At 35.8% G+C, this 25,786-nt stretch overlaps 2 protein-coding genes across 3 annotated transcripts in view; one reads left to right on the top strand and one right to left on the bottom strand.

Annotated features, from left to right (window-relative positions):
• Positions 1–340: 340 nt before the first annotated feature.
• Positions 341–4,200, top strand: VPS29 (VPS29 retromer complex component; the record flags this gene model as incomplete). Its single annotated transcript, XM_085238824.1, is given in 5 exon segments — positions 341–392; positions 395–414; positions 1,971–2,162; positions 2,641–2,876; positions 3,190–4,200. Coding segments are annotated over 5 exon segments (618 nt in total), but the record flags the coding sequence as incomplete, so codon positions are not given.
• A 359-nt stretch (positions 4,201–4,559) lies between these two features.
• KNTC1 (kinetochore associated 1) overlaps positions 4,560–25,786 on the bottom strand; it is a 34,719-nt gene continuing 13,492 nt past the window's right edge. For both annotated transcript variants that reach the window (XM_085238514.1, XM_085238515.1), the window contains exons 30-64: positions 25,520–25,654; positions 24,379–24,498; positions 23,566–23,635; positions 23,421–23,488; positions 22,876–23,168; positions 22,196–22,368; positions 21,930–22,027; positions 20,843–20,984; positions 20,418–20,474; positions 19,756–19,919; positions 19,146–19,250; positions 18,154–18,282; positions 17,438–17,554; positions 16,933–17,042; positions 16,489–16,699; positions 15,984–16,073; positions 15,452–15,623; positions 14,989–15,047; positions 14,625–14,841; positions 14,007–14,080; positions 13,251–13,461; positions 13,033–13,142; positions 12,365–12,414; positions 11,643–11,721; positions 10,903–11,021; positions 10,206–10,341; positions 9,791–9,886; positions 8,932–8,988; positions 8,457–8,511; positions 8,320–8,383; positions 8,080–8,209; positions 6,376–6,465; positions 5,683–5,828; positions 5,398–5,488; positions 4,560–5,132 (exon numbers count right to left, since the gene is read on the bottom strand). In XM_085238514.1, the coding sequence (XP_085094640.1) occupies positions 5,073–5,132; positions 5,398–5,488; positions 5,683–5,828; positions 6,376–6,465; positions 8,080–8,209; positions 8,320–8,383; positions 8,457–8,511; positions 8,932–8,988; positions 9,791–9,886; positions 10,206–10,341; positions 10,903–11,021; positions 11,643–11,721; positions 12,365–12,414; positions 13,033–13,142; positions 13,251–13,461; positions 14,007–14,080; positions 14,625–14,841; positions 14,989–15,047; positions 15,452–15,623; positions 15,984–16,073; positions 16,489–16,699; positions 16,933–17,042; positions 17,438–17,554; positions 18,154–18,282; positions 19,146–19,250; positions 19,756–19,919; positions 20,418–20,474; positions 20,843–20,984; positions 21,930–22,027; positions 22,196–22,368; positions 22,876–23,168; positions 23,421–23,488; positions 23,566–23,635; positions 24,379–24,498; positions 25,520–25,654 (4,098 nt within the window). In that variant the 3' untranslated portion in view covers positions 4,560–5,072. The remainder of the gene's footprint in view (positions 5,133–5,397; positions 5,489–5,682; positions 5,829–6,375; positions 6,466–8,079; positions 8,210–8,319; positions 8,384–8,456; positions 8,512–8,931; positions 8,989–9,790; positions 9,887–10,205; positions 10,342–10,902; positions 11,022–11,642; positions 11,722–12,364; positions 12,415–13,032; positions 13,143–13,250; positions 13,462–14,006; positions 14,081–14,624; positions 14,842–14,988; positions 15,048–15,451; positions 15,624–15,983; positions 16,074–16,488; positions 16,700–16,932; positions 17,043–17,437; positions 17,555–18,153; positions 18,283–19,145; positions 19,251–19,755; positions 19,920–20,417; positions 20,475–20,842; positions 20,985–21,929; positions 22,028–22,195; positions 22,369–22,875; positions 23,169–23,420; positions 23,489–23,565; positions 23,636–24,378; positions 24,499–25,519; positions 25,655–25,786) is intronic.

The following is a 25,786-nucleotide window of genomic DNA, read 5'->3' as shown; positions in this document are numbered from 1 at the left end:
TGGTGAGCGGGGCGCCGGGTCTCGCCCTTGGGCTGCGATGCTCCTGAGGTGCTCCCGCGTCACCTTCAGGCGGCCGGGAGGAGGCCCCGCTTTTTGTCGGTCGGCGCCTAAAAATCCGTCTGTGGCCGAACCGAGGAAGATGGAGCAGGGAGGGAGCAGCGGGTGCTGTGGGTGGAGAGCAGCGAGGGCCGCGCACAGGGAACCGTGTGTTGCTGTTGTTGTTGTTGAATTTTATTTTTTACCGTTTGACGCTGCTTTCATAACATCGACAATTCATTAATTATGATTTGCCTATTCATTTGGCTCTGTTTTCTTTTCTGTTGCTTTCCTTGGTTTAACATTGATCACGCCTCGCCCTGTTTCCCATTCCCCTGTCTGCAATCAACTCCTCCACCCGCTCAGGCCGGGCACAGAGTAAGTTCCGTCCCGGCGCTGGGGCTGCGGTGGGGCCGGGGCCACTGCTCACATCCCCTCAGCTCTGGATGTAACACGCTTTGATGCTTCTAGGTTTTGTGGATGGAGCCTACGGAGTTGTTCTTTTTAATTAGCAGGAGCTCAGATGTGGTTTGGGGAAAATTTGGGGCCTGCCTGTTCACAGGAAAAGGTCTTTGAGTTTTGTTGGGGTTTTGTGGAAGTGGCAGTAGTTTGATGAGACATCAAATGCAGAGCTGCTATTCCGTGGCCCAGACCTTTAACCATCAGTGAGTGCATCTGTTTAGTGCCACTTTAATCAGCAATGAAACATTTTCAATTAAAAATAGGGGAAAAAGATTCCTACAGCCACCCGAGTCCTCTTTGCCTCTTTGGGTGGCTGCTAACATAATGACAGCTGCATGGCCTAAAAATGTAAGGTAAAAGCAAGTATTAAAGAAAGTAAATGTGGTTACTGCTGCATACATAGATATATCTATGTATACAGACTGTGTCTATTTACAAACAGATCTGGTGGCTGTCAGTTTAGGACTAGAAGATAAGCTTTTAGGAACTGGCTTACTAACAAAGCTTTTTAATTGGAAGATAAACTCAGTTAATAAGGAGATTCTTATCAAGTTAGTGGGGGTGACCATCTCTAAATCCAGTGGGTTCAGTGTAGTAGCATTACGCCCCATGTTGCATAGAGCTTTTCATGCCCTTCTTGCAAAATTAATTTATTGCTACTTTGCTTGCATTAATTATTTTCTCTATTAGCAGACTTAAGACCATAGTTTAACATTTTACATCTTAATCTGGTTGTGTAATTTTTAAGTCCCCCGTTAAATTTATGTTCTCATTGCATCTGTAGAACTGAAGCTCCAAATATATAGACCTGGTAACGAAAACACTGGATGCAGTAGTCCAGGTTACCTTGTCTGCAGTGTTCTCAGGGGATTTGTGCTTTTTTTTTTTTCCTCTTTATTTTGTTAGTCTCACTGTCCTACAATATGTGTTCAGAACAAGCTTCCTGTTCTGGTTAACTATTAACACGTGACAAATTTGCTATTTGTTATTACCATGTTATTTTTTATTAGAATAATGACATTAACTAAAGTAGAAAGGAGTTTTAAAGGGATGTGGCCACAGTTCAGCCAAGTCTGTGCTTGAGAGCATCTGGTACAGATGTCCTATATACTTTCTAGTTTAAGGGGAAAAAGGAGGTGGGACAGCTTATGATAGTTCCCAATTTTGTCTAAGTCACATCAAGTACTAATGCAGTTCTTCTGTTATACCTTGCAATGACTTTCAGCAACAAAATCACAAAACCTCCGTGGAGGTTTGTAAGGCTTTCCTCTTGGTAGCATTCAGTATTAGTAAGGGTCCCTGTTTTCACTGAAATATGGAAATATTCCTTTATTTAATTCTTATTTTAGTAGCTTTTATATCAAAATACAATTGGGAAACAGAAGAAGACATTGTGGTGCTTTTTGTTACCTAATAATTCTCATCTTAAGTATCTGTAATGGTTTTTCTTCCCTGTCATGACACCTGTTCAGTTGGTGTTAGTGTTAGGAGACCTTCACATTCCACATCGATGCAACAGCCTCCCAGCCAAGTTCAAAAAGTTGCTGGTTCCAGGGAAGATCCAGCACATCCTCTGCACGGGAAACCTCTGCACCAAGGACACTTATGACTACCTCAAGACCCTGGCTGGGGATGTTCACGTTGTCAGAGGGGACTTCGATGAGGTATAGTGACCTCTTTTGGTAGTGGTGTTTTGTGTTCGGCTTTCGTTCAAGGCAGTGGTTGAGTTACTTGTACTTTTAAGTAAAAAAGTGGGCAGTCTGAGCTTATTTAGTGCTAAGAGTGAAAAGTAAACTGAGTAAAAGGGTTCCAATTAATACGAATTGCACAGTCAGTCTGGTGGTCAGTGTGATTAAAACTGAATTGGGCACTGAGCTAAGGCTAAGACTACCAACCAGCACCTCTTATTGTCATCTCTCTGAAATTCCTGGCATCTTTATCAAACTCTTGACAGTGCTTATAAAAGCAGCAGCGTGGCTCCCACTCTGGGGCAGCAGAACCAATCAGCCTGACTTTTAGGTTTCATCTAGTGCTCTTTTTTTTTTTTTTTTTTTTGGTATAGACAAATCTGTACATCTAATCACTTTGTAGGGCTTAATTAGCTTATTTTGCTTTTCTTTTTTTTTTACTTTTGATTTTTAGAACCTGAATTATCCTGAACAGAAAGTTGTAACTGTTGGACAGTTCAAAATTGGTCTGATTCACGGCCACCAGGTTATTCCTTGGGGTGATATGGCCAGCCTGGCCCTATTACAGAGGCAGTTTGATGTGGACATCCTCATTTCAGGACATACACACAAATTTGAGGCGTTTGAACATGAAAACAAGTTCTATATCAATCCAGGATCAGCTACAGGAGCTTATCATGCCTTGGAGAAGTAAGTAAAGCATGAGAAACAGCTGTGGGATATTTCTTTTTGATAAGAAAACTAAACTTATTAAGGTTGAGATTTGCCCAACATTGAAAAATGTAACCTTTAGTAGAGGACAACTCGTCGTCCTTGCTGAGGCTCCTGGACTGAAACAGATGACTGAAATCCTTAAAGCTTCAGATCTGATGTATTGTGCTTACAAAACTCAAATCAGTTTTTCTCAGGAGTGATTCTTGCTAAGAAGTCTGACAGTGAAATGCCATTAAGGTTATTATATACACACTCTCAATTCACATGACTTTTTTTTCCTTCTTTCTAGCAACATCATTCCGTCGTTTGTGCTGATGGATATCCAGGCTTCTACAGTAGTTACGTACGTCTATCAGCTAATTGGAGATGATGTGAAAGTAGAAAGAATTGAGTACAAAAAATCTTAGAAGATATTTGCTCGTGTGGTATTTTTACTGTCTCATTCCAGAACTGCATGTTACTACAATCCTTCCTTACTAGTTTACAGAACTACACTTAATGTTTAACAGCTTAGCAGTGTAATTTCTTGGTAATAACTTTAAAATATTGTTTTCTTCTTTTCTCTGTATGAATTGATTTGTAAAATATTTCACTAACTGTTGAAGTACAGTTCTTTCATGTTGTCATAAATTTCCCTTCATAGAAAAACAAGGCTTTACGAACTGTTGAAGAAAATGCAACAGTTGCACTTGGTTTTGAGATGTCTGCCAGTATTTTCATTTGGTAATGCTTATCAGATGTCACCAGAACAGTGCATGGAGCTTTCAAAAAGAGGACTGTAAAAGGCTTGAAAAAAATAGCAAGGCCCCTTGGAGGCGTGTTTGGTTTGCTTCAAAATCCATTTGAGATTTGGATTTCTCATTCAGTATAATGCAGTCCTTTAATTGGATATGTTTTTGAAAAAAATTGGAATGAACACATACCTTGGAGTAGTAATTTCACTGTAGAAAGCTGAACCTGAGTCTTTTTATTACTCAGAGCACTGCTGTGCTTTAATGAATGACTGTCTCATTAAATCTGTGAACAGTGATGAGCTTTCCTTTATTTATGGCCTATATTTGATATTACATCTACCCTCTTTGCTTTGTGTAAAAAGGTTTTAAATAATGTAATTCCATACAGCACTTGTAATGCTGCTGAAGGCTAAGAAGTTGGTTGTTCAGGAAGACTGGAGCTTTTGTCTCTCCTAGTCCCAGGTACCTGCAGGGAACTGAATGTATTTTAACAGCTCTTGCTTCTTATGACTGCTGATTTTCCAATATAAATAAAGTTGTCTCTGCACAACATCTAGAATTTAGAATGGTGGCCTGCTTCCTTTGCATATGTTGTCCTTGGCAGTAAAATAAATGGTAGTGAAGTGTTTGTGCAGAAGGTTGTGCTGTAGTTGTCACGAATGTTTTCGTGAAACAAATCCATGAAACCCAAATGATCAACTAGAACCTATCGTTCTGTGGCTAAATACCTTCTAAACCTGCTTTGCTTACAAAAAAAATCAGTGTTTGACATTGGTAACTCAGGACACTTTGGCTAACTGCTATTTCCTGCAGTGAAATACGTGCTCCTTGAATTCTTCATGTTTGCAGCAGGAAAAAGAACATCACCAACTTTTCTTGACAAATTTATCTGTACATCAAAGCTTATAAAAGACTCTAAGGTCAATTTTGATATTTAAGTCAGTTTATTTGTGCTCACTGTAATTAAAATCACAATTTGTCTGTATATTTTACATGAAGCTGTCTATAAACTATATTTTACATGAAGCACAATGCTTCCAGTTTAAAACTTGATCACAATTATGTCAAGTTATGTCTGCGTGAACAAAATCAGTGATCCTAACAGCAGACTTCAACGTAGAGAAATAATACAGAAATAAATGAAATAAAGTTAAGCCTTCTTAAAGTGCAGAATATGAATGTTGCTATTGTATGCAAATAGGAACTCCTGCTGTAAATCTAACTTCTTTTTTTTTTTTTTTTTTTTTTTATACAAGGGACAGCTTATGGAAACACTCTAGAGCAGATTAAAGAAAAAAAGAAAAAGATGTGGAAAGCTAGAGCCAACTTTTGGTAAAAGAGCAGTGAGGTTTTAGTTCAATGTTTACTTGACCACTACGTGCATTGTGAATGCATAACACTTGTCTTGCCAGCAGAGGGAGAAAAGACTGAGGGTAAATCAAGACTTCATAGATGACAGTTCTATTACACACGTCTCCTGTGGTCCATTCAGGTACATCTGGAGGGTAAGAGGGCAATACGACAAAGGTTTAGAAAACAGGATGTAATCTAAGACTTGTGAAAGTGCTTGAAAGCAGGAGGTATATCACTGCTCAGATTTGATTCAAGTAAAATGTGTTTGAATCAATAAAGGGATTTTACTATATAGAATATATTTTACTTAAAAATCAGCTAACAGGTATTTTTGCTAGAAATTGAGTGAAAGTCCCAGGTTAGAAAAAAGGAAAAAGTGCTGTATGAGCTACAAAAGTGGTTTATTTTACCTTCAGAATATCAGAGGAGGATTTATCTAGCAGAGTAGGGTTTCCATATTTCTCTTGATACTCTCGAATTAGGGCTGCTGCATCCTCAATGCTGTAGGAGGAAAGTTTATTAACTTTGTCAACAGAAATTCTCTAAAAAGCCAAGAATTTAAGCCATACACGCCAACCTATAAACCAAAGTATGACTCTGCAGTTCTGAAGTCAGATAAGTCTGGTGGTGGAAATATAAAGTGAAGGAGAGATTCAGTTTTTGTAAGCAGTGCATCATCTGTTTTATTAACCTACCAGTTCTTGTTGGCAAAATAATCCACCAGTTCTTTCATTCGGTGAGTGCTCATCAGTTGTTGCTTCACCAGTGGAAAATACTTCGTTTTCAAGAACTTTTCATATAGCTTCTCATTTATGATACTGTCCAAAATCAAAGATCTAATCTGTAGATTTAAGTTTCAGCAATGGGAAAGTATTAATATTTTATACATAAAAAATAATAAACCTTTGAATTAAAAAAAAACAAACAAAAAAACCACCAGGTTTTTCTTTTTGGACCTCCCATAAAGCTAGATTATTACTTTTGCAGTGCTGAAAAATGGCAGATTTCCTGAAGACTAATTTCAGATTCAGATATGGAATTAATTAGAAGCTTGCCTTTCAGAAGGCTATGACAGTAAGACCAGAGAGTACAGTTTCATAAACCATTTGATGTTTCTGCTTAAAATATTTTCTAGAAAAATAAAGCAGTGCTACTGCAAACAGTGCTGGGACAGTCTATAAGAAAGCACTGTGTGTATATTTGTATCTATAAAATACTAATCCAGTTGCACAACAATAAGAAAACAGCAAATTCTGCTATAAATTTCAGAAGTGTAGGTTATGTCAACTGATTTTTGGCAAGGTCAGAGGAGAAAGGAAAAATGTTGTGTACAGGTATCATCAAGAAAAGCCTGTAAATCAAAGGTAAATTAATTAAATCTTTCTTACTTGTGAAGCAAAAGCCACTACTTCTCCAGCATTCATATGCTCATCTATTTGTTGCAGCACAGTTTCAGTATTACATGTTGACAAGAAAGCCTTGCAAAAAAAAAAAATTAAAAAAAATAAAAAAATCTGCAAATAATTGAAGTAGAAGTTTTCCCTTCAGAACAAGTACTTACTCAGGAACAATTAATATTTTAAAACTCAAGGCACAAACATGAAACTCTCAAAGCAGGATCTGTGCAATCTGACTGAAGGAGTAGTAATTCCTATTGCTGTTAACAACTGTTTACATGTTCACATGGGTGGATAGTGATAGGACAAGGGGGAATGGTTTTAAATTACAACAGGGGAGGTTTAGGTTGGATATTAAGAGGAAGTTTTTCACTCAGAGGGTGGTGAGGCACTGGAACAGGTTGCCTGAGGAGGCTGTGGATGCCCCATCCCTGGAGGCATTCAAGGCCAGGCTGGATGTGGCTCTGGGCAGCCTGGTCTGCTGGTTGGTGACCTGCACACAGCAGGGAGTTGAAACTGGATGGTCATTGTGGTCCTTTTCAGCTCAGGCCATTCTACGATTCTTCAAAAGTTATTTTCATGTAGATGTTACAGGTTTTTTGACTCATTGCCATAGATTTTTTTACACTAGTACTATGATTTGGGAAGATCTTCCTGACCTTTAACTTTTCTGAAGGAAAATCTAAGAACTTAAGATACCTTTACTAGTGCCAGTTTGCTCATGACAGATACAAGAACAGCCTTTAACACTTCATCTGGAAGAATGATGCAGAGCGTAAATTAATGGAAAGAAAGAACAGAAAGGAAACTAAATACATGTATGGGGATTGCTAGGTCATGGTCTGAACCAGTGATTGAGTACCAGGTGAGAAGGCGTGGCTAACCCAGGGCACACAGCTGTAAGCAATGCACCCAGGGTCCACCTCTCCCCACTCTCATTTAAGTGTTTGCAGCAGAAGAAACAGGATCTCTATTTGGAGCTCTCCCCTTCTAGAGGCTTGGCTGACTTTCAGAAAGGGTAAGCCACTTCTCCTTGTATTGTCTTTTGAATTGTATCTCGATGAATGCATTTATGAGCATGTTTGTATTCTGGTAGAGAGCCATTTCATTGCCTTCCTTTGCTCCATAAAGTATATCCTCACCATTTGTAAGAGAAGGTTTACAAGAGAACTTGTGTATCAAGCATCTTTATGAGCAGGATTCAATAGATACAATCTGTTGTTGAACTAGCTTTCAGCAATTTTGTGGGTTGTCAGTAGCTTTGTACACTGCTTTGGCATATGTCTTGTGTGTGTTTCTGTTTGTTTTTTCTTCCACGTGCATTGACTGTTTACCATAAGCAAATGTTTGATGTTAAGGAACCTAAAACTTGGGTGCATGTTTTCAGGATGCAGGTGTGTAATCAGCCACTAAAATCTATCTGCTGAACCCTCCCAGAAGGTACTCTCTAACTCAAAAAAGGTAGTCATATAGCAAAGTTGCTGAGAATGACTTGAAGCTTAAAAAATGAGTAAGTGTTCACATGATCTCTTTCAGAAGGAGAAGTTTGAGGTAATAGCCTTTGTGGGTGGGAGATGTCTAACAGCTGTTGGCAGCGATAGGCTGCTGCTAGTCTAAAACTGCTATCTTCCAGTCTCTGTTGAACATAACACACGTAAAAGGCATTTCCCTTGTTGCAGTATATAACTTCTTTACCTGAATTTGCTGCTCCCGCTTCTCAAACTGAGGAATCAGCATCAGGCATCCCAAAGCAAAAGCTGGAAGGTCCAACTGTGCGTATTGTTTAGCTATTCCAATGACATCCAAATCAGCCAGTACAGGACACCTTCAGGAGAAGATGAGGAAGGAAGTTCTCAATCATGCTATGTATAATCAGATGGCTCAGTGTTGTCAGCAAAACCACTTTGAGAATTTTGAGCCAGATCAAACACTTACTTGAGCAGAATCACAAAACACTCACAGCATTCCTCTATCTGTTTAGGACTCGGTGGACATGAAGCTGAGAGATAAAGAAGCCATGATAAAGTAAATAATTTAAGTTGCTATACAAGCATGCTAGCTAATAATCCTACCTGTGAGAAATGGTGATAAAACCACACTTCGCCACGCTCGACTGAAGCTGGGAATCTGTAGACAGCAGAATTCTAAAATTACAATGTTGCTTATTTATTTACTATACTTGTGAACACAGACAGGTGGAAGGAACTGATGAATTTTTCTTTTATATTGATGAACTATTCCCTAACATTGCTTTCCTCACCTCGTAGTCTAAGATCTTGCTATATTTTGACTGGTAGTTATTTAGTCTAACTTTAAAAACCCTAAAAATAAGTGTTTACTGACCACAGCATGAAATAACTATGTTAATCAGTAATTAACAACTATACTCACCTGCATGTTGCAGTGTCATAAAATAATAATTCAAAAGGCATCTTTTCATGCACAACACCTCTTTTGGTAGATGGCTACCATTCACTTCCATGTACAAATGTGAAGTTAGACTCCTGCTCAAGGAAGAAGAGTAGGAGCCACAGAATACTTGCTTACCTGCCATAATGAGTGAATCCCAGTAATTGCTATCAGAACTTTCTTAAGATAATGAATCTGAAACAAAAATAATCCATTATAAAATGCTACAGTGTTTTTAAAGATTTGTTAATTATGTACAGAACTGTGTTATGCTTGTTGTCTACAGGATGTCAGCTTAGAGTTCCTCAAGGCACTTTTGCTCCTGTGGGAGAATTGACATGCCTTAATTAAGCTATCATTAGCAGCAGTGGCATATGTTGTCTCAGCACCCACTGGTGCTGAAAACATTAGGATTTCATCTTTTCTGTTAAGTGCAAAGCTCTTATTAGACTAAAGCTAGCTTGAACATCTGCTGTTGATATACCAATATTGACAGGTACATCTATTACTTATTAGGTTGTAGCAGCACTACCTCTGATTGTCAATCTGTAATTAAGTAAGATTGTGAATGACAAAAATCAGGATTATCATCGTAATAAATTAATTATAGGGGTAATATTTTTTGAGCATAGGTGGTGTGTAATTGTGTGAAAATATGTATATGCAAAGAAAAATAAGTATATTGCATTGTAAAATTATAATGATATGAAGAGTTATCATTATAGAACTTATTCTTGCCATCTGAAAGGCCTTCTGCCTTCAAAAAAAAAAAAAAATTGAACCAAAAAAAAAAGAGAACAACTAAAGATCAAAGTACTGTTAAAAGACAAATTTCTCAAAGCTTCATTGGTCTAGTGCCAAACAACCTCAGCTCTAAATTATAGATATGTGAATTGTAAAATCACTGTGAATAACTATTACATTCCTTAGAAATCTGTGGCTAAAAAAAGGCTTTTTCTCACCTCGCTGCAGAACTTCATGCTTAAAAATTCCTTACCATATTGAAACCAAGAAGTTTCTGTAGTAGGCCATTCCACAGCTGGAAATCGTATACTTTATATTCTAGGCTAAGTTCAGTCACCAGCCTGACAGCCTAAAGGAGAGCAAGGACACAGTGTGTTCTCATAAATACTTACTCTCATGATCTTCAAATCTTTACTGTTTTCCAGTGTAATTTTAGATTCTGCTAGCATTACAGGGACTTTTCACTGTTGAAAGATTTCAACCAAACCATGCTGAAAATTATTTTATGTATATGAATAGAATTAAATAAGAACAGCAACAATAAAAAAAGTACATCTACACTTGATATATATATATATATATATGTATTCTATTTTCATGTACTACCATCTACCTGGAAATCTCATTTACCTGCCCTTTTTAAATTGCAAAGGATTTAAAAAGAATACCGTGGGCTCATGGCTGTGATTCTTCCATAGCCCCTTAATCATTCCTTCCTTAGGACTCTTATGAAATGATTCATAGGTATATGGAATATTCAAGACTTCAAACTCTGCCAGGTAAACGAAGCATTTTAGAAAATACCTGTAAAAAGCCACAAAAAAAAAACAAAAATAAGCTAATGATAAATATAACTTTCCAGTAGAAGCCCTTAACTCCAAATTGCCAACATGGAACCTATATTCTAGATATTTTCTGTGGAAGTTAGCTGTATATATATTTTCAAAGAAATAAAATTCTTGTGGGATTTTGTCTAACTTTGCAGAGACCTGTGTCTTTGTGTGACCAATTTTGAACTTAAAAGGATAATTTATTCTCAAAATGAGCTATTCAAGACCAGAATCTGAACAGAGTCCTAAATATATAAAGAAAATATTTAAATTGCCACAGAAATAACTGCAGTTTATGAAAATAGAACAAAATAAAAACCTGTATAATATCAGGTTTACAAATTAGGTGTCTGATATACTGGACTGCATTATAGTGAAGTTTAAATACATAATCATGCTCATCAACAATATGTTTTAAAAGCTCAAAGGAAAAAAAAAAAAAGAACAGATTCTTAAAATATATATTCTTTCCAAAGTCCATAAAGACTAATAATACATCATTATTAAGGAAGACCTAAGGGAAAATTCATCTTACTTTACTTTCTTAATGGGTTTCTTGAAGAGTGATTCCACAGTGCTGGTATCTGCCAGGTAGAGCAGACACTTAAGTGCTCTGCTCCTGTGAGCAAATGTCAGCTGATTGACACCAATGGGCTGGGGGGGATGCAAAAAACAGAGTGGAAAGTAGAAGTTAACAATGAGTGGCTGAACAAGAAAGCAGCTCACGTTGTAGGATTTTCTTAAGATTTCTGGCAGACATGCGTGCATTTCTGCTAAACACTAAGTTCAACATTTATTCTACCTAGCTAAGATAGATTGTCACCTTCCAAGAGCACTGCTAAACCACTTCTCTTCTAGATGTAAGGCTATTAATGCAGGCAAGAAAAAATATTTGTGATTTATAGTATCACAAATATCTTTAGTAAGGATAAAAGTTTGAATTTGTGCTAGAATGATTTTCCCTCTGTTCAAATTCCACGCAAAGTGAGCTAAAATATTATTGTATTGGTTTAAAGTTCATTCTAGAAAATGTTTTATTCAGATTAATATTAACAATAAATTCAGAAAACCCAGAGAATGTTGCTCTTGGCAACATTCAAGGAACACCACAGCTTTACTCCAAAGGTGACATATGGGGGTAGAGAATCATAGAGCTCACATAAATCATCCACAGCTTTCAGGATGAACCAATGGAGGTTGGTAGATGACACTTGATTTTAATTACAGATGAAAATCTAATAAGTAGCAAGCTAAAACTAGGATTTAAAAACTTACAGATGTGGCAGATGTTGTAATTGCAAAAAGCATTCTTGAACTATAATCCATTGGGTGTGACTGAAGTAGATATATAACTCTGCAAAAATGAATTGTTTTTAATACAGCATAGCTACTGAAATGCAATGAATCAGTTTTCATTCAAATTTAAATATATCTCACTGTCAAAAAGAGTTTGAGGATAAGAGATTCCAAGGAACGTGAGAAGAAAACTTCCAAATAACTCTTAAAACTAATCTTAGCATAACTCTATCTGTAAGTTACTGCAAATCATGTTTCACTACATAATCAGTACTGACTGATGTCACCAGAAAACAAGAACACAACACACATGATATAACCTTCCAGAGAACAAAAGAAATTATGCTTCTTGTAACACCTGGAAGTAATTATTTTTTAGACTGCCTTAAAAAGTAGCTCTTGCACTAACAAAGTAGCAGAACTGGAAGTGCTTGGGGGGTAGCTACACCTCCTCTGCGGCTCTTAGTATTTACTAATCAACAAAGAAAATTCCATTTATATAGTAGGAAAAAGCACTTGCATTTTGGAATGTCAGCATTTCTGCCCTAAATTTGTTTAATTAGTATTGCTAATGAGAATTCTATCTTACAAGAGGCTGCGGAATAAATTCTGAATCACATGTAATGTTAAGTTTCTTGAAAAAGCCAGATAACTTGCAAGGTAAGAATAATTCACTGTTGCATATAAAACAAAGTCTGTACCTTCGGAGTTCTTCATCTTCCTGTGCATCTCCAAAGATATCTTGAGTTTTCTTTAAAAAGACATTAGAAAATAGTTTTGAGAATTCTCTGAATTGTGAACTGTTAGGATAAATAGCTGGTTTATCCTTTTATGACAGGGTTTAGGCAAGTTGGGCTCCCCTGCTGATGTAGCCAAGTGAAGGGATTTTGGTTTTATCATTTCTTTATTTATTTAATGGTGTGCTTGGCAGTCAACACTATTCTTCAGTCCCTCCCCCTGCTAACTGGCATTTTGAAGCAATGTTTGTTCCCTGCTCTTCTCATAAAGCTGTATGTTGCATAGGCAGCAATTAACTCTACTGAGTTGCAATGGGATAGGATTCTTCATCTCAGTGATTTAAAAAGTCCTTTACTTCTTTTGACTGGTGACACAACATTAGTGTAGCATCAAAAGTGAGATTTTAATCTCTAGACAGAAAAGAGAAAGCACTTCAACATTCAGCGTTTCTAGTTCTCTCTAGAGAGGCTGACTTGCAACAATATAAAGATTGTTAGAATTGTGAATTCAGGTGCAGCTTAAATAGATTAATGTGCACTAAGAGTGAATCACTAAGGTTTTTGCACAAGTGAATACACAGACATGTAGCTGGATGTTTATCTTCAAAACCCAATCTTCAGTGATGACTTACTTCTGAGGGCAGTGTATTTGGACACAGCCATTTATTCAGCAGTTTATTCAAAATTTTATTCATATCCAAGTTGTTAATTTCAGCTATCTCCTTAGCTGCCATATGGATATCTACATAAACAGAGACAGTATGTTAACAGACTAGTATGACTTAGCCTAGTGTTCTTTATTAACAACAATTATTTGCACCTTTTGAAATGAGATTATGCACATGCTTACCTGGATAATCTCGACCTGTTGGATTTTGGATTCTTTGGTCTATACTGTGGTGTTCGTATAGTAAAACAATAAGGTTTGCTGGTTTTGCAATAGACTTTAAATACTCTGCAGTGTTCAGCTTGTAGGTTATTAGAACATTTTCTGTTGCTGATCGATTATACTGCATATATAACTTCTTCTGTAAGACTTCTGCTTTTTTGTGTGATTCATCCTTTAGGAAAACACCATAGTTTTATATAAAACAATATATTCTCATATTAAACAATGTATTCAATAACTTCTCAACAATATTATACGGAATTTGATATTTATAAGCAAGGATGAGGTTCTTATTTATCCTATTCTACCAACCATGAAATACTAGCTCAAGGATGAAGAGCCAATGCAGATTTATTTTATACACTCCTACAAACACGTAAAGTGTCTTGGAACACATAAAACAAATTAAATATGCTACTTATCTCACAGTTGGAACAGACTCACTCTGATTCTCCTGCAGCAAATGCTCGTAATGGGAGAAACAACTTTTTTTTTTTAAAGTTGCACATTTAATTTTTTGCCAGGTTGTGAACAAAAGAATGAGGTTCCCCTGAGGAGTCCGTTAAGCAGGAAGTCCCCAGAAATCTAAGAAATCTACAGTATCTAAGAGGGCTTATTATGATACACTTTGTATATGCAAAGCACCAATAGACAAAGTGAATATAAATACCTCACTATAAAAAAAAAAAAAAATCTCTGCAAGAAGTTTGCTGTTACCTCAGCAGTAGTATTCTTAAGCCATTTCTCAGCTAGACGGAGACAGAATTTCAATGCCTGAATCTGGTCAGGACCTTTTTTTTTTTAAAAAAAAAAAAAAAAAAGAAAAAAGAAAAAAAAAAGGAGAAAATAAGTGAAATTAGTTTTCATGAATCTCCTTTACAGTATACAGAATATCTATTTTAATCTCTTGTTTGTTTCTTTTAAGCTATTTAAATATTAGGAGAGCTCTTCTTCCTTAAGAGCAACAAAATTATCTATTCAGATTCTGAAAAGGGAGAAGCTAGCTCAAACTTGGCTGAAATATTTGCTTCTGCAGGCAAACTTGTCTGGCAGAACATGTTATGTTGTGGAAAGCTAAACATTAAAGAACTTTAAGCATAACTTAAGAGGAAAGGAAGGAAAGTATTTAATAGTGATACTGGATTATACAATGGGTGTCATTCTAGCCTTTTTGAAATCTGATGTAGGAGCAAAATGTGGTTTTGTTCACCAGCTTCCCCAGGAAGTATCCAAGAATAGTATTTGGTGTTTGATTACAGCCTAGCTTTTCTTTTCCTAAATCTATTCCCCTCCTATCATTACTTCACCCATCCAGTCATCAGATATGCATCTTACCTGTGGGAAATTCTTGTGCAATCTTATGGGCCATAGCTACAGCCCACTCTGGATTAATTATAGACAGTAGATATGACTGAATTGTCTGCACAGTTTTAGTTGTTTCCTTGTTAACAACTGATGTATACCCCGTGTTTCTCATTTCAAATATTTTTGGTTTCAACTTTTTTTGAAAGATATGCTGAGCTGCAGACATGTGCAAGGTATCCAGTGAAACCTAGAAAATTATTAAAGAAGACTGCTGTCAAAATGTCTACAGTGAGACCAAATTCACACTAAAGACAGAAAAAAAAATTGTACTTTTTTCATATAGAGGCAAAAAAGGAGAATCTAGAAACAAATCCTTTTTAAGATTCAACTTTACCTTCATTAGTTTGGAAATCAACAGAAGTGTTGGGAAAGATTCCTCACTGAGCTCTGCAGCTGCAAGGAAAAAGACAGATGCTTATGGCAGTGTCACAGTCCTCTTGCAGCTTTCTCATGAAATTAAGCACTTGCAGTGTTGTTAAGTGCAGGCCTTCCCTGAGAGTGAAGGGATGGAAACTTAATTATTCATGCTGCTCTGGCATTTAGGATGCAGGGATGACTCTGGTTTTGAGGTGATTGAGAAAATCATTTGAGGACTGTATTTTGCATTGTGTATATTATCTTGGCTTGAGCCAGCTACCTGGGAGCAGAATTGCACTCAGAAGCACCTGGGAAGGTAACTGTATTAGTAAGGAAATATGGTTAATATAAATAAGGACTTGAAGTAAAACTTCAATGTTCACAGTTAACAGAGAAAAATAAGCAAGCATATATAAAGCCAGGAAGAATACTGAACGTACATATAATGTTCCAAAAACACTGTGCAGTTCTGAAGAATATCAAATGAAAGGGTAGTCTGGTTTCAGAAGCTGGAGATAAAGGAATCATGTGCTCTGAAACATATTGGTGTTCCAGGTCCACTGGTGGGGAAATTCTTTTATATGACTCCAGATGTTTGAGAAGGCTCAAAGCCTATGAAGACAAAACAAAAAAGTAAAGTAAAAGGAAAAAAAAAAAAAGCTGTAAGACCACTCCATTCCCTCTTCCCTCTCCTGAGTAAAGTGTCTAAGATAGAAAATGCATATAATAGATATATATGTGTACATGAAGAGTTGCTGTGTGTCTGTAGAGTTTCTATCTCTGTTATGAATTACTGTTGAGAAACTGCTAGAGATCAGTAGCTTATTTTCTGAACGTCAGCTGCATAGATAGCTAATGGATAATTCCATTAATTTCAACAGACTCTAAATAACTACACTAATGAATAAGGAAAAACAAAAGAACAGAACAACGAAGCCATTATCAAGGTAGCAGCACCATATTTGGACATACCTGATTGAGCTGAATACTGGTATTCCTTTCATCAGCGTTCTGTATCACTTTCAAGACAATTTCAATAGTTTCATAGTCATAAGGATCAAGCTGTTCAAAATAATGACCTATTTTATAAGATCTTACATGATTTGTCTTACAGAACATAAAACTGAGTTAATCTTTTCAATTTTAATACAAACTAAATTGATATAACATTGAAGAAAGAATACAAGCATCACAGCACGTTTCTCTAAAAAAAAAAAAAAAAAAAAAAAAAAAACAACAAAACCCTCCACTTCATAATACTAAATCCTAAAAGAATTGTCAAGGTATTACACAGAAAGACCAAACAATTGTAATGAAAAGAAAAACCTGTGCAGCTACATGCTTTTTTTTTTTTTTTTTGCTCTTGTCTATTTCTAGGGCTCTGATATAGTTACAGTATGGTATATTTATTTTTTTCAGAAGGAGCTTGGCTTTTTTGTCTTTGTAGTTTTTTTTTTGTTGTTGGTTTGTTTTTTACCTTGTACAATATTCCACTGAGGCTAGTGACCAGGTCATTTGGGCTTTTCAGCAGAGGAATTATTTCTAGCACTCTAGCCAGTAACGTGTAATGAGATTGCTTCTCACTGTATTCTGCAGAGTCATCTTCGACGTGATTTCTATTAGCATTCTTGAGAAGAAGTGTTTCAATGCAAAGCTGCAGTGCGGCATCACTGTCCAGCATGAAAGTTCTAGGAGAGGACAGAATGTTATTTTTACTTCGTGACCTCTGATGTCGTCATTATTTCCTTATGACCAAATTCACCAGAGACCAGTATGCATTCTGATTCATACTAGTTTTTTTTTTTTAAGAACTATTTAGGTAATACATACAGCCATAACTGCTTAAGCTAGAATAGATTTCTGTAGGCATGGTTATCATTACAGTAGCAATTAAACAGAATAGATTTGACTCAAATATTACCTGCAGTAATTCAATATGAGATCTGTGCCTACTTCTGGATTTTGTACAAGAGTTCTTATGAGTTCCTTCTTCCTTATTGGTGGTTGTCTAAATACAGTCTCAAAAGAAATCTACAGATAAGGAAAAAATGTTATCATCCTCCCAAAGAAGTCTTTTGTACAATACTAAGACTAATTCCTTATATAGTTAACCTTTTTGTTTTTCTTTAGTTTCAAGCCAGAGATTTTTAGAGCAGGAAAGAACAGTATGTTTGTTGACTGTGCTCTGTGCCCAATAATCTTCAATATTCAATACTTCAATACTCAACTACTATATTTCTCATTTTCTGAGCTTTACTTAAAGAAGCAGGCAGAATAAATAAAATAAAAACAAAATAAAACCCAACTTTCCTTACTCTTTAAGAGCAAATCATCTAAAAGCAACAAGTGCTGTATATATTAGAATGTCTTGACTTTTCATCAGTTATTAAAATTCTAAAATAATAATAGATAAAAACCAAACTCACACCAAATTTACCAAGCTGGATACCCCATTCTGCATCAGTTATCAGCTCTCGGAATTTTTTTTCTTCTGCTGCTTCACCATATTGGATAGCAAGCTGTGCTCCAACCAGAGCTACTGACTTAAAGGAATGGGAAGGGAAATAGAGGTACAGTAAATAATCTGAAAGCTAGGAATTGTAAGGAGGAGCTTAAACAATTCACAGATGATTACACAATTGTAACATAGAAACAATCCTTACAGAATATAATGTTAGGATTCCCTCAGCTCCTGAGTTGGCAGTTGAAAACTACTTGAAAACTCAGGTTTTATCTCAAAAATATTATGCTAGTACTGTGCTACTCTAAGTGCAATGAATGCATTTATCTTCCCTTATGTTTTAATTTATGTTTCATTTGTGAAAATTGCAGTTAGAGAACAATTTCTCCAAAACACTGGAGGTTTCAGTTATAGTGCCTTAGGAAAAAAACAAGAGATTTTTTTTTTTTTTTTCAAGCTTTGGAATAAGTCATGGTTAGCTAACCTAATGCCTGGATTTACGCTGTGCTAACTGTTCACAGCAACTCTGTGCAGTTTTACCATGTAGCAAACAGATTGTCACTGAGAGAGAGCAACCAGTTCTAACAGCCATACCCGTTTCTATGCGATATTGCTGACATCTTGAGGAATCTCTTAAACATTCTTTATATACTAAGGAAATATATTGTCTTGAGAATTTACCAGAACTTTTCTGTAATTTTGCCACGTGTTGTTTATGACACCCCAGAGCTTATTAAACGTATCTTCCCTGGGCAAAATAGCACAGTACCCCAGTGCCAGGTCCTGATCTATGAGACGACAGTTAAACACCTGTGTTTGGGGGGAAAAAAAAAAAGTTAAATCTTAAAGTTTTGTTTAAATAGGTCTGTTTCTATAAAATATAACTAATTTGTGTTATGCATTGTTGCACAGCTATTGAAGCGTAACACCTCTAAATTAAAGGTGCCTTGAATGTTTAAGTTAGGGTAAAAAAAAAAAAAGGGAAGAATAATAAATGTTCTTTTAGGAATTTTAGATCAAAAACACTGAAGTCTAGTCTAAAAGTTACTGTTCTTTGTCAGAACTTCCTTAGAAGGCAGTACATTCTAGGTTTTACAGTGTTAGAAAACAACAACAACCACCTCCCTTCAACTAAAAGTCTAAAGACCTAAAATTGAAACTAAGATTAAAAATAATTTTTATTATAATGTAGGGCACTTTAAAGGCTCCCAAAGAGGTCAGCTCCCCCTATATATAACCTTTCAAGAAGAGCAACAGGCATACAGTCCAAAAGCCACAGTTTACAAGAGGCTGAATACACTTGGGCTACAACACATTCCTGCCAGCATGAAGGTATCAGTTCAAAGTCTGTTCTGTAATATGTGCCCCAGCTGTGGAAAGAAGCAAGGAAGCTGGGAATGAAGAGGCAAATGCTGTCAGGCAATCCAGGCCAGTCCTGCCCCATTGAAACATGAAGCTGTGGAACCCAGTCCCCTTCTAACATTTCAGTTCTGTCGGTGCATCCCCTTATTTTCTGTATGGTTCCATGGTGTATGATTTTTCCCACAATGAATGCATTTCGTGGCATTTAGCCACACAACAATTTCAGAAAGGGATTGTGCAATAGGAAAGGGCAGCCCCTCCCTTGATAGGGAAGAAAGAGCTTTTTCTTGGCCCTTTCAGAGAATTCTTACCTTGTGTAGCAAGGTCATGATAGAGGTCGTAATTATTGATGCGGTCGTCTGTTTCATAGCAATGAGAAAACCTTTGATTTCAGCTAGTGTATTGCCATCATGCAGCTAATACAAAGAGACAATCAGCACACAAAGATAAATTCCAAGTCTTCAACTTGTCATTTACAGAATACTAGGAGATACTGTATTTTCATATTTAATTACGGTCTTAAACAGATCTCTTCTTTAAAAAAAAAGATATATCATTTCCTTACTGTTTTGAGAAGAGGAGCTTTGCTTGAACATTTTACTTGTACGATCTAACCAAGGATAATACAATGTGAAAGAGTATAACAACTGACTACTAACATTCGTTTTATTCTTGGTCTCCCTTCAGACCCTAGAGGTTTAGTTTACTTTGCAAAGAGAAATGGAAGACCATGAGAAAGAGAAGAAACTACCAAATCCTTTCACAAAATGAGTGAACATCTGATCAGGCGGTAGTAATTATAATGAGGTCATGGAGGTAGCCTCTCCCTAACCCATCAAATACACAACTCTAAGCATCTTAAAGCTGGAAAACTTTTAAGACTTACTCTCAGCAAAATTCAGCATATAGTCCTTGTCATACCTTCTCACCCAGAGATAAATCCATGTTGTTTGAGATACCGTGCTGAAGACAGGATCCAAATGAGCAGACTATCAGCCGCAGAGCTAACTCACACTGACTGCACTCCATGAGGTTTTGTAGCACTGCACAGATGGGAGTTCTAGCTGGCAGTAGAAGGTTCTGTCCTATAATATATTTCAGAAACAAACTCAGAAAACAATTAGAACCTTTGTATTAAGCGTATTGTTCTTGAATGTTATCTGAATGAGCATATTGTTCTGAATTATCAGAATGCTTTTTCTTCACCAAATTTATGCCAAAAGATGAGGCTTAGCCTCCTTTGAAATTTTGAGTTTTCAGAGTTTCTAGCATAGTAAAAGCTAAACGTTTCAGTTAAAAAAAAAAAAAAAAAAAAAAGAGAAGCTCATAGTAGTAGAACTTCTGTACTGAGGTATACACTTGGACAACATACCCAAAATTACAAGATTTGAATAGCAGCAATTACTCTCTAGTTGAGGGACTTCTGTGCAGAACTGTTTTCCAACCATGTGGCTTTAAGTGGAACACCCAGACTGCTATTTAAAAACTACAAATTAGTCTCTCTTGCATAGGTCTAATTTAAGCCTGACATTTTTTGGTTGTCTTGTTTATACTTTTTAGTGGTGAATCTGCCATTGTGATACCTTTAATAAATGTGCAGTTTGCCAGGCTGGTAGAGTCCAAAGGATACAGCTTGTTCTCTGAAAGACAGATAAATACAAATTCACACACAAATTCAGTGTGCTGACATCCCAGCAACAACATAAAGCCTCAAAGTGACTTAAAATCACTGTACTTCAGGGGCAGTCCACAAAATAGAAATTCAATAGAACAGAAGACACATGAATTCTAAGAGCCAGGACTACTGTTACTATTTTTTTTTTTAAACTGTGCTGCATATTTATATTCTATATCCACCCCCCCAAATGAATATTGCTTCCAGGAGCTTGTCTGAGATTTTTGAGGAGTCTATTTACCCTCAGACACAGGTGTCTAATTGTCCTAGATGAAGAAATCAACATGAAATACAGATGGTACACTGACTCAATGTTCAGGAAAGTAAGTTTACCAGAAGTAGGTAGAAGAGAAGAAATAGTTTCATATATGACTGGAAGAATAATCTGTGGATCAAGAACTATCCCATCTTCATTAAAGAAATCATTGTAAGTCCATTCTTCATAAGGATCTTTATCTCCACCAAAACATGTTGTCTAAATAGAAAGAAGAGCTAATGAGTATGTCTACTAACAAACTAAGTATATAAAAGGTTATACTTTTCAAGTAAAGAAATAGTAAATGATCCTTTATTTGTAAATGGCTTCTATCATACTACTTGTAGTAAATGTCCAGTAGTGTTAAATACATTTCCCACTTATGTAACAACCATTTTTCTTTTTCATGTTGTGTTAATGTAGTTGTACAGCCAAAAATCAATCTTAATTTATTGTAGGCTTTCATAAACCTTCTCAGCCAAATACTATAATTAAACATTTTTCAAACATGATTGTTTTTTTTAGAAAAATAACCTTCAGTGCATAAGTATGGTTGCCTAACCCCTTTAATCTATTCTACTCAAACTGTAAGAGTCCATTCACTGCAAGCAGCTCAAAGCATCGCTTGATCTGAGCAAAAAGCAAAAATAGTATTCAAGAACTCAATCCATCTTGCAAGTCTTATAAAACAGTTGGGAATGCCCTCACACAAGAGACACTTAATAAAAAAAAAAAAACTGTCCCATCTCCCTCATTACGTTTTAACATTTTTTCTTTTTTCTTTTTTTTTTTTTTTTAAAACCATTTTTAAAGTCAGATTTCTATGCTTTCTGGCAGTGTTGGCAGCAGTCATTCAATAAAAGCCCTGCTATTTTCAGTGACACTAGTAAAGATTTATTACACTAAAATGAAAGCTGAGAATTGCTGCTTGTGCTTCTTGTTTGTGCCACTGCTGCATTGCTTGCAGTCTACACTTTACACTGAAATACACATGTTCAGGGAGATTTTAATCTGTAGAGCTATGGGCTTTGATCTTGTTTTGTTTCTTTTTTAAACAAACTGATTCAGTATTGCTGGAGAAATAGGAAATATATATACAGTGAACTCTATTTAGTTATACAGAATATTACATATATTCAAAAATATTGAGTTAGTAGAAATTACCTTTGCTGTAAACCCATAGTTTTCTATTTGGCACTGTCTGTAAATTTCCTTGGCAGCTAAAGTATATTTACATAGTTCCAGAGAATCTAGTAGCAGATCTATGAAAATATAAAGATCATTAGTATAATATGAAAGGATGGTTCATGTGCCTGTTTTAAAGGTTAACATCGTTTTGCAGAATCCATTTTTGCAGAGGCGTGTATAGAAATTCACTTTTGGTTGGTTTTCCACTGGTAATACGTGTAAATGATAAGAATAATTATTACCTGGGCTACATATTGTAGCTGCCTGACAAGCCATTTCATAGATCACTGCAGGAAGGTTCATGTCTTCAGGAGTGATTGCTGGAACATCACCACCCAACATATGACAAAGCTTTTGACAAGTTGAGAACAGTAGCCTCCCTGTTTCTTTATTACAGTGATTTTTATAGAAGTCCCTATTAAAAAAATGAATTTAAAATGCATATATGTATAGGTAAATGATGATAAGAAATACATTTAACATTTTCATCTGATCTTTCTGTGGGGAGGTAGCAGTAAGATTAAACTGACAATGTAGCCATGAGGAAGAGACAAGATAGAAACCATGGAGTGGTACGCATGGTCAATATACAATGGTTTTCTTCTATCTGTGTAAGCTGTGCAGCTCTCTTAATAATTACTTAATATTCTATCTTGCTTATCTCTTACCAAATAAGCCACAGAAAATCTCTTACTTAGCAATCATGCTATGATCAAAAAAAAAAGTCAGTTTTCAGAGAAGACAACTTCACATTCATGTTACATAAAAGTAATTTAAACATATTTTTAAACACTCATTTTTAGAAAAAATCAAAAAATCCTCATCTTTTCTCTACACAGCCACTTCCTTTTGCAAAAATATCAGAAATACTACAGAAAAAGTGCATTAAGAGTTAAACTTTTGAAAATCTCTACAGTTATACCTGCATATTTTTACAGCATCTTCAACTTTTCCAGCATCTAATGCTCTCAAGGCCAATGTTGTACCCAGCTCTTGCTCTGATCTTTGCAGAAGCAAAGCCATTCTGTACAACTTTGACTCAGTAGAACACTTCTTTAATTTACCATCTTTTGTTTTAGAATTTGTTGTTTGTTCTTTTCTAGACTTTGACAGATATTTGTCAGTTTCATAAGCATTTATGTGCTTTTCAAGAAGTGTCGACATCAGAGTAGGATTCCCAAAGTCTTCAACTGAAAGAAAGATATTAAAGTCTTCCTGCAACAAAAAATAAGATGGTTATTTGTACTCATGTAACTTCCTTTAGAATTAGTTTTCTAAATTAGCTATATTATCATTTTGAAGCCTGTTGAAAATACAGAGACTTTAGGGATTAAAAAAAAAAAAAAAAAAAAACAACAAACCAACCCATGCAGATAAACTATGAATATAATTAATTTTCAATAGCATAATAACAAGTGCAATAACTACAGTAAATGAAAAGTAGTTTCAAACTAGAGAGATACCTACTTGTAGGGTAGCAAGTGTTTCAAATGTTTTTAGGTTTGCTTCACATTCATCCTTCTTTAGAGGATTGTCTGTTGGGGGGGAAAAAAAAATTACTTCCCGACTCCACTGACAAACAAAATGTAAGATGTTATAACCTAGAACTCACCTTTTTGAATTTTGTACAGGAATTTGAGGATTTCTACGAGTGTTTTTGTCATAAACATTTGTGCTTTTTGCTGCAGAGAAGGGAGAGGTTAACAATTGATTTGGTCAGAATATTGCCAGTATAAGATAGCAAAGCTTAGGCTACCACTCTACTGAAATACTATTTAGTGCTCTACAGCTGTCTTAATCTACAGTTTAAAACTCTAAAAAACTATTGGTTAGAAACAAGAGAATAAAATTCTACTGTAACTACACGTTCTTTATGGAAATAGCAAATATTTAATAGCTATATATGTATTTATCTATGTATTCCAATCAGTGTTTTAGTTCTCACGTGAGTTATCAAAAATCCTGCCTCTCCCCCCTGTTCTTCGTTCTCCTTACCAGGACCACTCTCTAAAACAACTGCTAACAATAATTCTCCTTCTGTGATTACAAGTGATGTGTACTGTCAGCTGTGAAGATTTGAATGACTTTGGTGGCAAAGCCACACCAACAACTTTTAAACAGATATTTTTCCAAGCAATTAGAGAAAAAAAAAAAACAACAGGAAAACACGTAAGAGGTGTAACAGTAAAGCAGGATTTGTAAGTAATTGAATTCAGTTAGTTAAGAAAGTGTGTGGAAATGACTTCAAAAATAACATAATTGTATAGTGCACAGAAATCAGAATGAACTCCAGTTGGGGCTTTAAGAGGTTCCCTAGTAAAACCTCCTGCTCAAAGACCAGTTCATCATTCTTTCTTGTTGGAAGATAGGAGATAATAACATATGAAATAATGCACACAATTTACAGAGTTTAATGAGTTGGTACCTCTTCAGAATTATCCGCTTTCCTCTTTAACACCAGTGTTCCCCACACAGTCAATCTCTCTGCAACTTTCTCAGCTTCAGCAATAGTCAGAGACTTTAACAAAGTGAGTGATTCCTCTCCCTGGAGGGAGGGGGGTACAGGGAGGGAGAGAGGGAGAAAATAATCAAAATAGAAGATCATTTATTTATAGGAAAGCTATGAACCTCCTTACTTTGATTATTTTTCTGCTGACAAACTTCAAATTTCTTCAAAAAATACATTTACTTTAATGATTTCACCCTGAGTGGTTTCAATTAAAGTTTTAAGGCTTTCAGTAAAATGTATGTGCTTACTTGCTAAAGGCTCTAATAAGCAAACTAAAACACAGTTTTGTTCATTGGCAATTACGCAGTGTTTTTAAAATATGCTTTGATTATCAATAATACCATGACCTAATAAGATAGAACAAGTGGTAGCATGGAAAACTCTTTGCAAGGAAGTCAGATTGATTCCTTAATAAAAACAAAGTAAACCTTCTTATGTCTCAGTCACAAAAGCAGATGATCACAGTGTATAAATGTATTCTCACCTACTAAATGCAGCAAGCAAAGTTAAAATTTTCAAGTCAGGGCATCTGAGTAATTTAAAGGTAACTTTTTTCTTCTCTCTTAGCAAAACCTTAACTTGAAATTTTTTGAGGCAAAAAGCCCTGCAGAAACTGTTTTGTTTGGACATAAATATTCAACACTGATTTACAGCACTTAGGCACCTACAACACTAGAGGGGCAGGTATGTACCAATGCAAGGGATCACGTTGCATCACAAGTCGCAGAAAAAAGAAAGAGATTTTGGTGATAAGTATGCCCCCAAATCAGCTCCAGCAAAGACATGTGAATATGTGTAGACTTAAATTCTATTCCTGTCTTCTACATATGGAGCATTATTTTTGTACCTTTTTGCAATGAAGGATGGCTCATGATGACACTGGTCACATCTTCAGTGTTAAGTACAAGCAGTTATGTGCACAATTAATAAAACTGTATTAAAATACCAGTATATAAACTGTATATAAGGTTTCAGCAAGCAGTGCAACTACTGCTGTTTTGAAAATAGGCAACAGTGTCTAAATACCCATATCAACTGCCATGAAGTATTTTAGTACCCTTTCTTTGTCAATGAGGTCTATCATCCTCAGAATGTAGACTTCCATGGTGGGTAACATATATGCTTCTACCATTTTCAAAGCATCCTCCAAAGAAGTAGGAGTATCTTGTTTAAGAATGTATTTCACTAGCCTCTGTGAGAAGAAAACAGATATGGAATTTAGTTTATTCATTTATCAGATAACAAGGGAAGCCATTTATAAACTTTATTTCTGCACTGTAATTGTACAGCTCGTACCAAGCAAGTTATCCATGAGTTTAGAAGC

Source organism: Meleagris gallopavo, chromosome 17 (assembly GCF_905368555.1).
Source record: "Meleagris gallopavo chromosome 17, MGAL_WU_HG_1.1, whole genome shotgun sequence".
In the NCBI taxonomy this organism is placed as follows: Eukaryota; Metazoa; Chordata; class Aves; order Galliformes; family Phasianidae; genus Meleagris; species Meleagris gallopavo.
The sequence above is the reverse complement of the archived record's forward strand: the minus strand, read 5'-3'. Positions and strand labels throughout refer to the sequence as shown.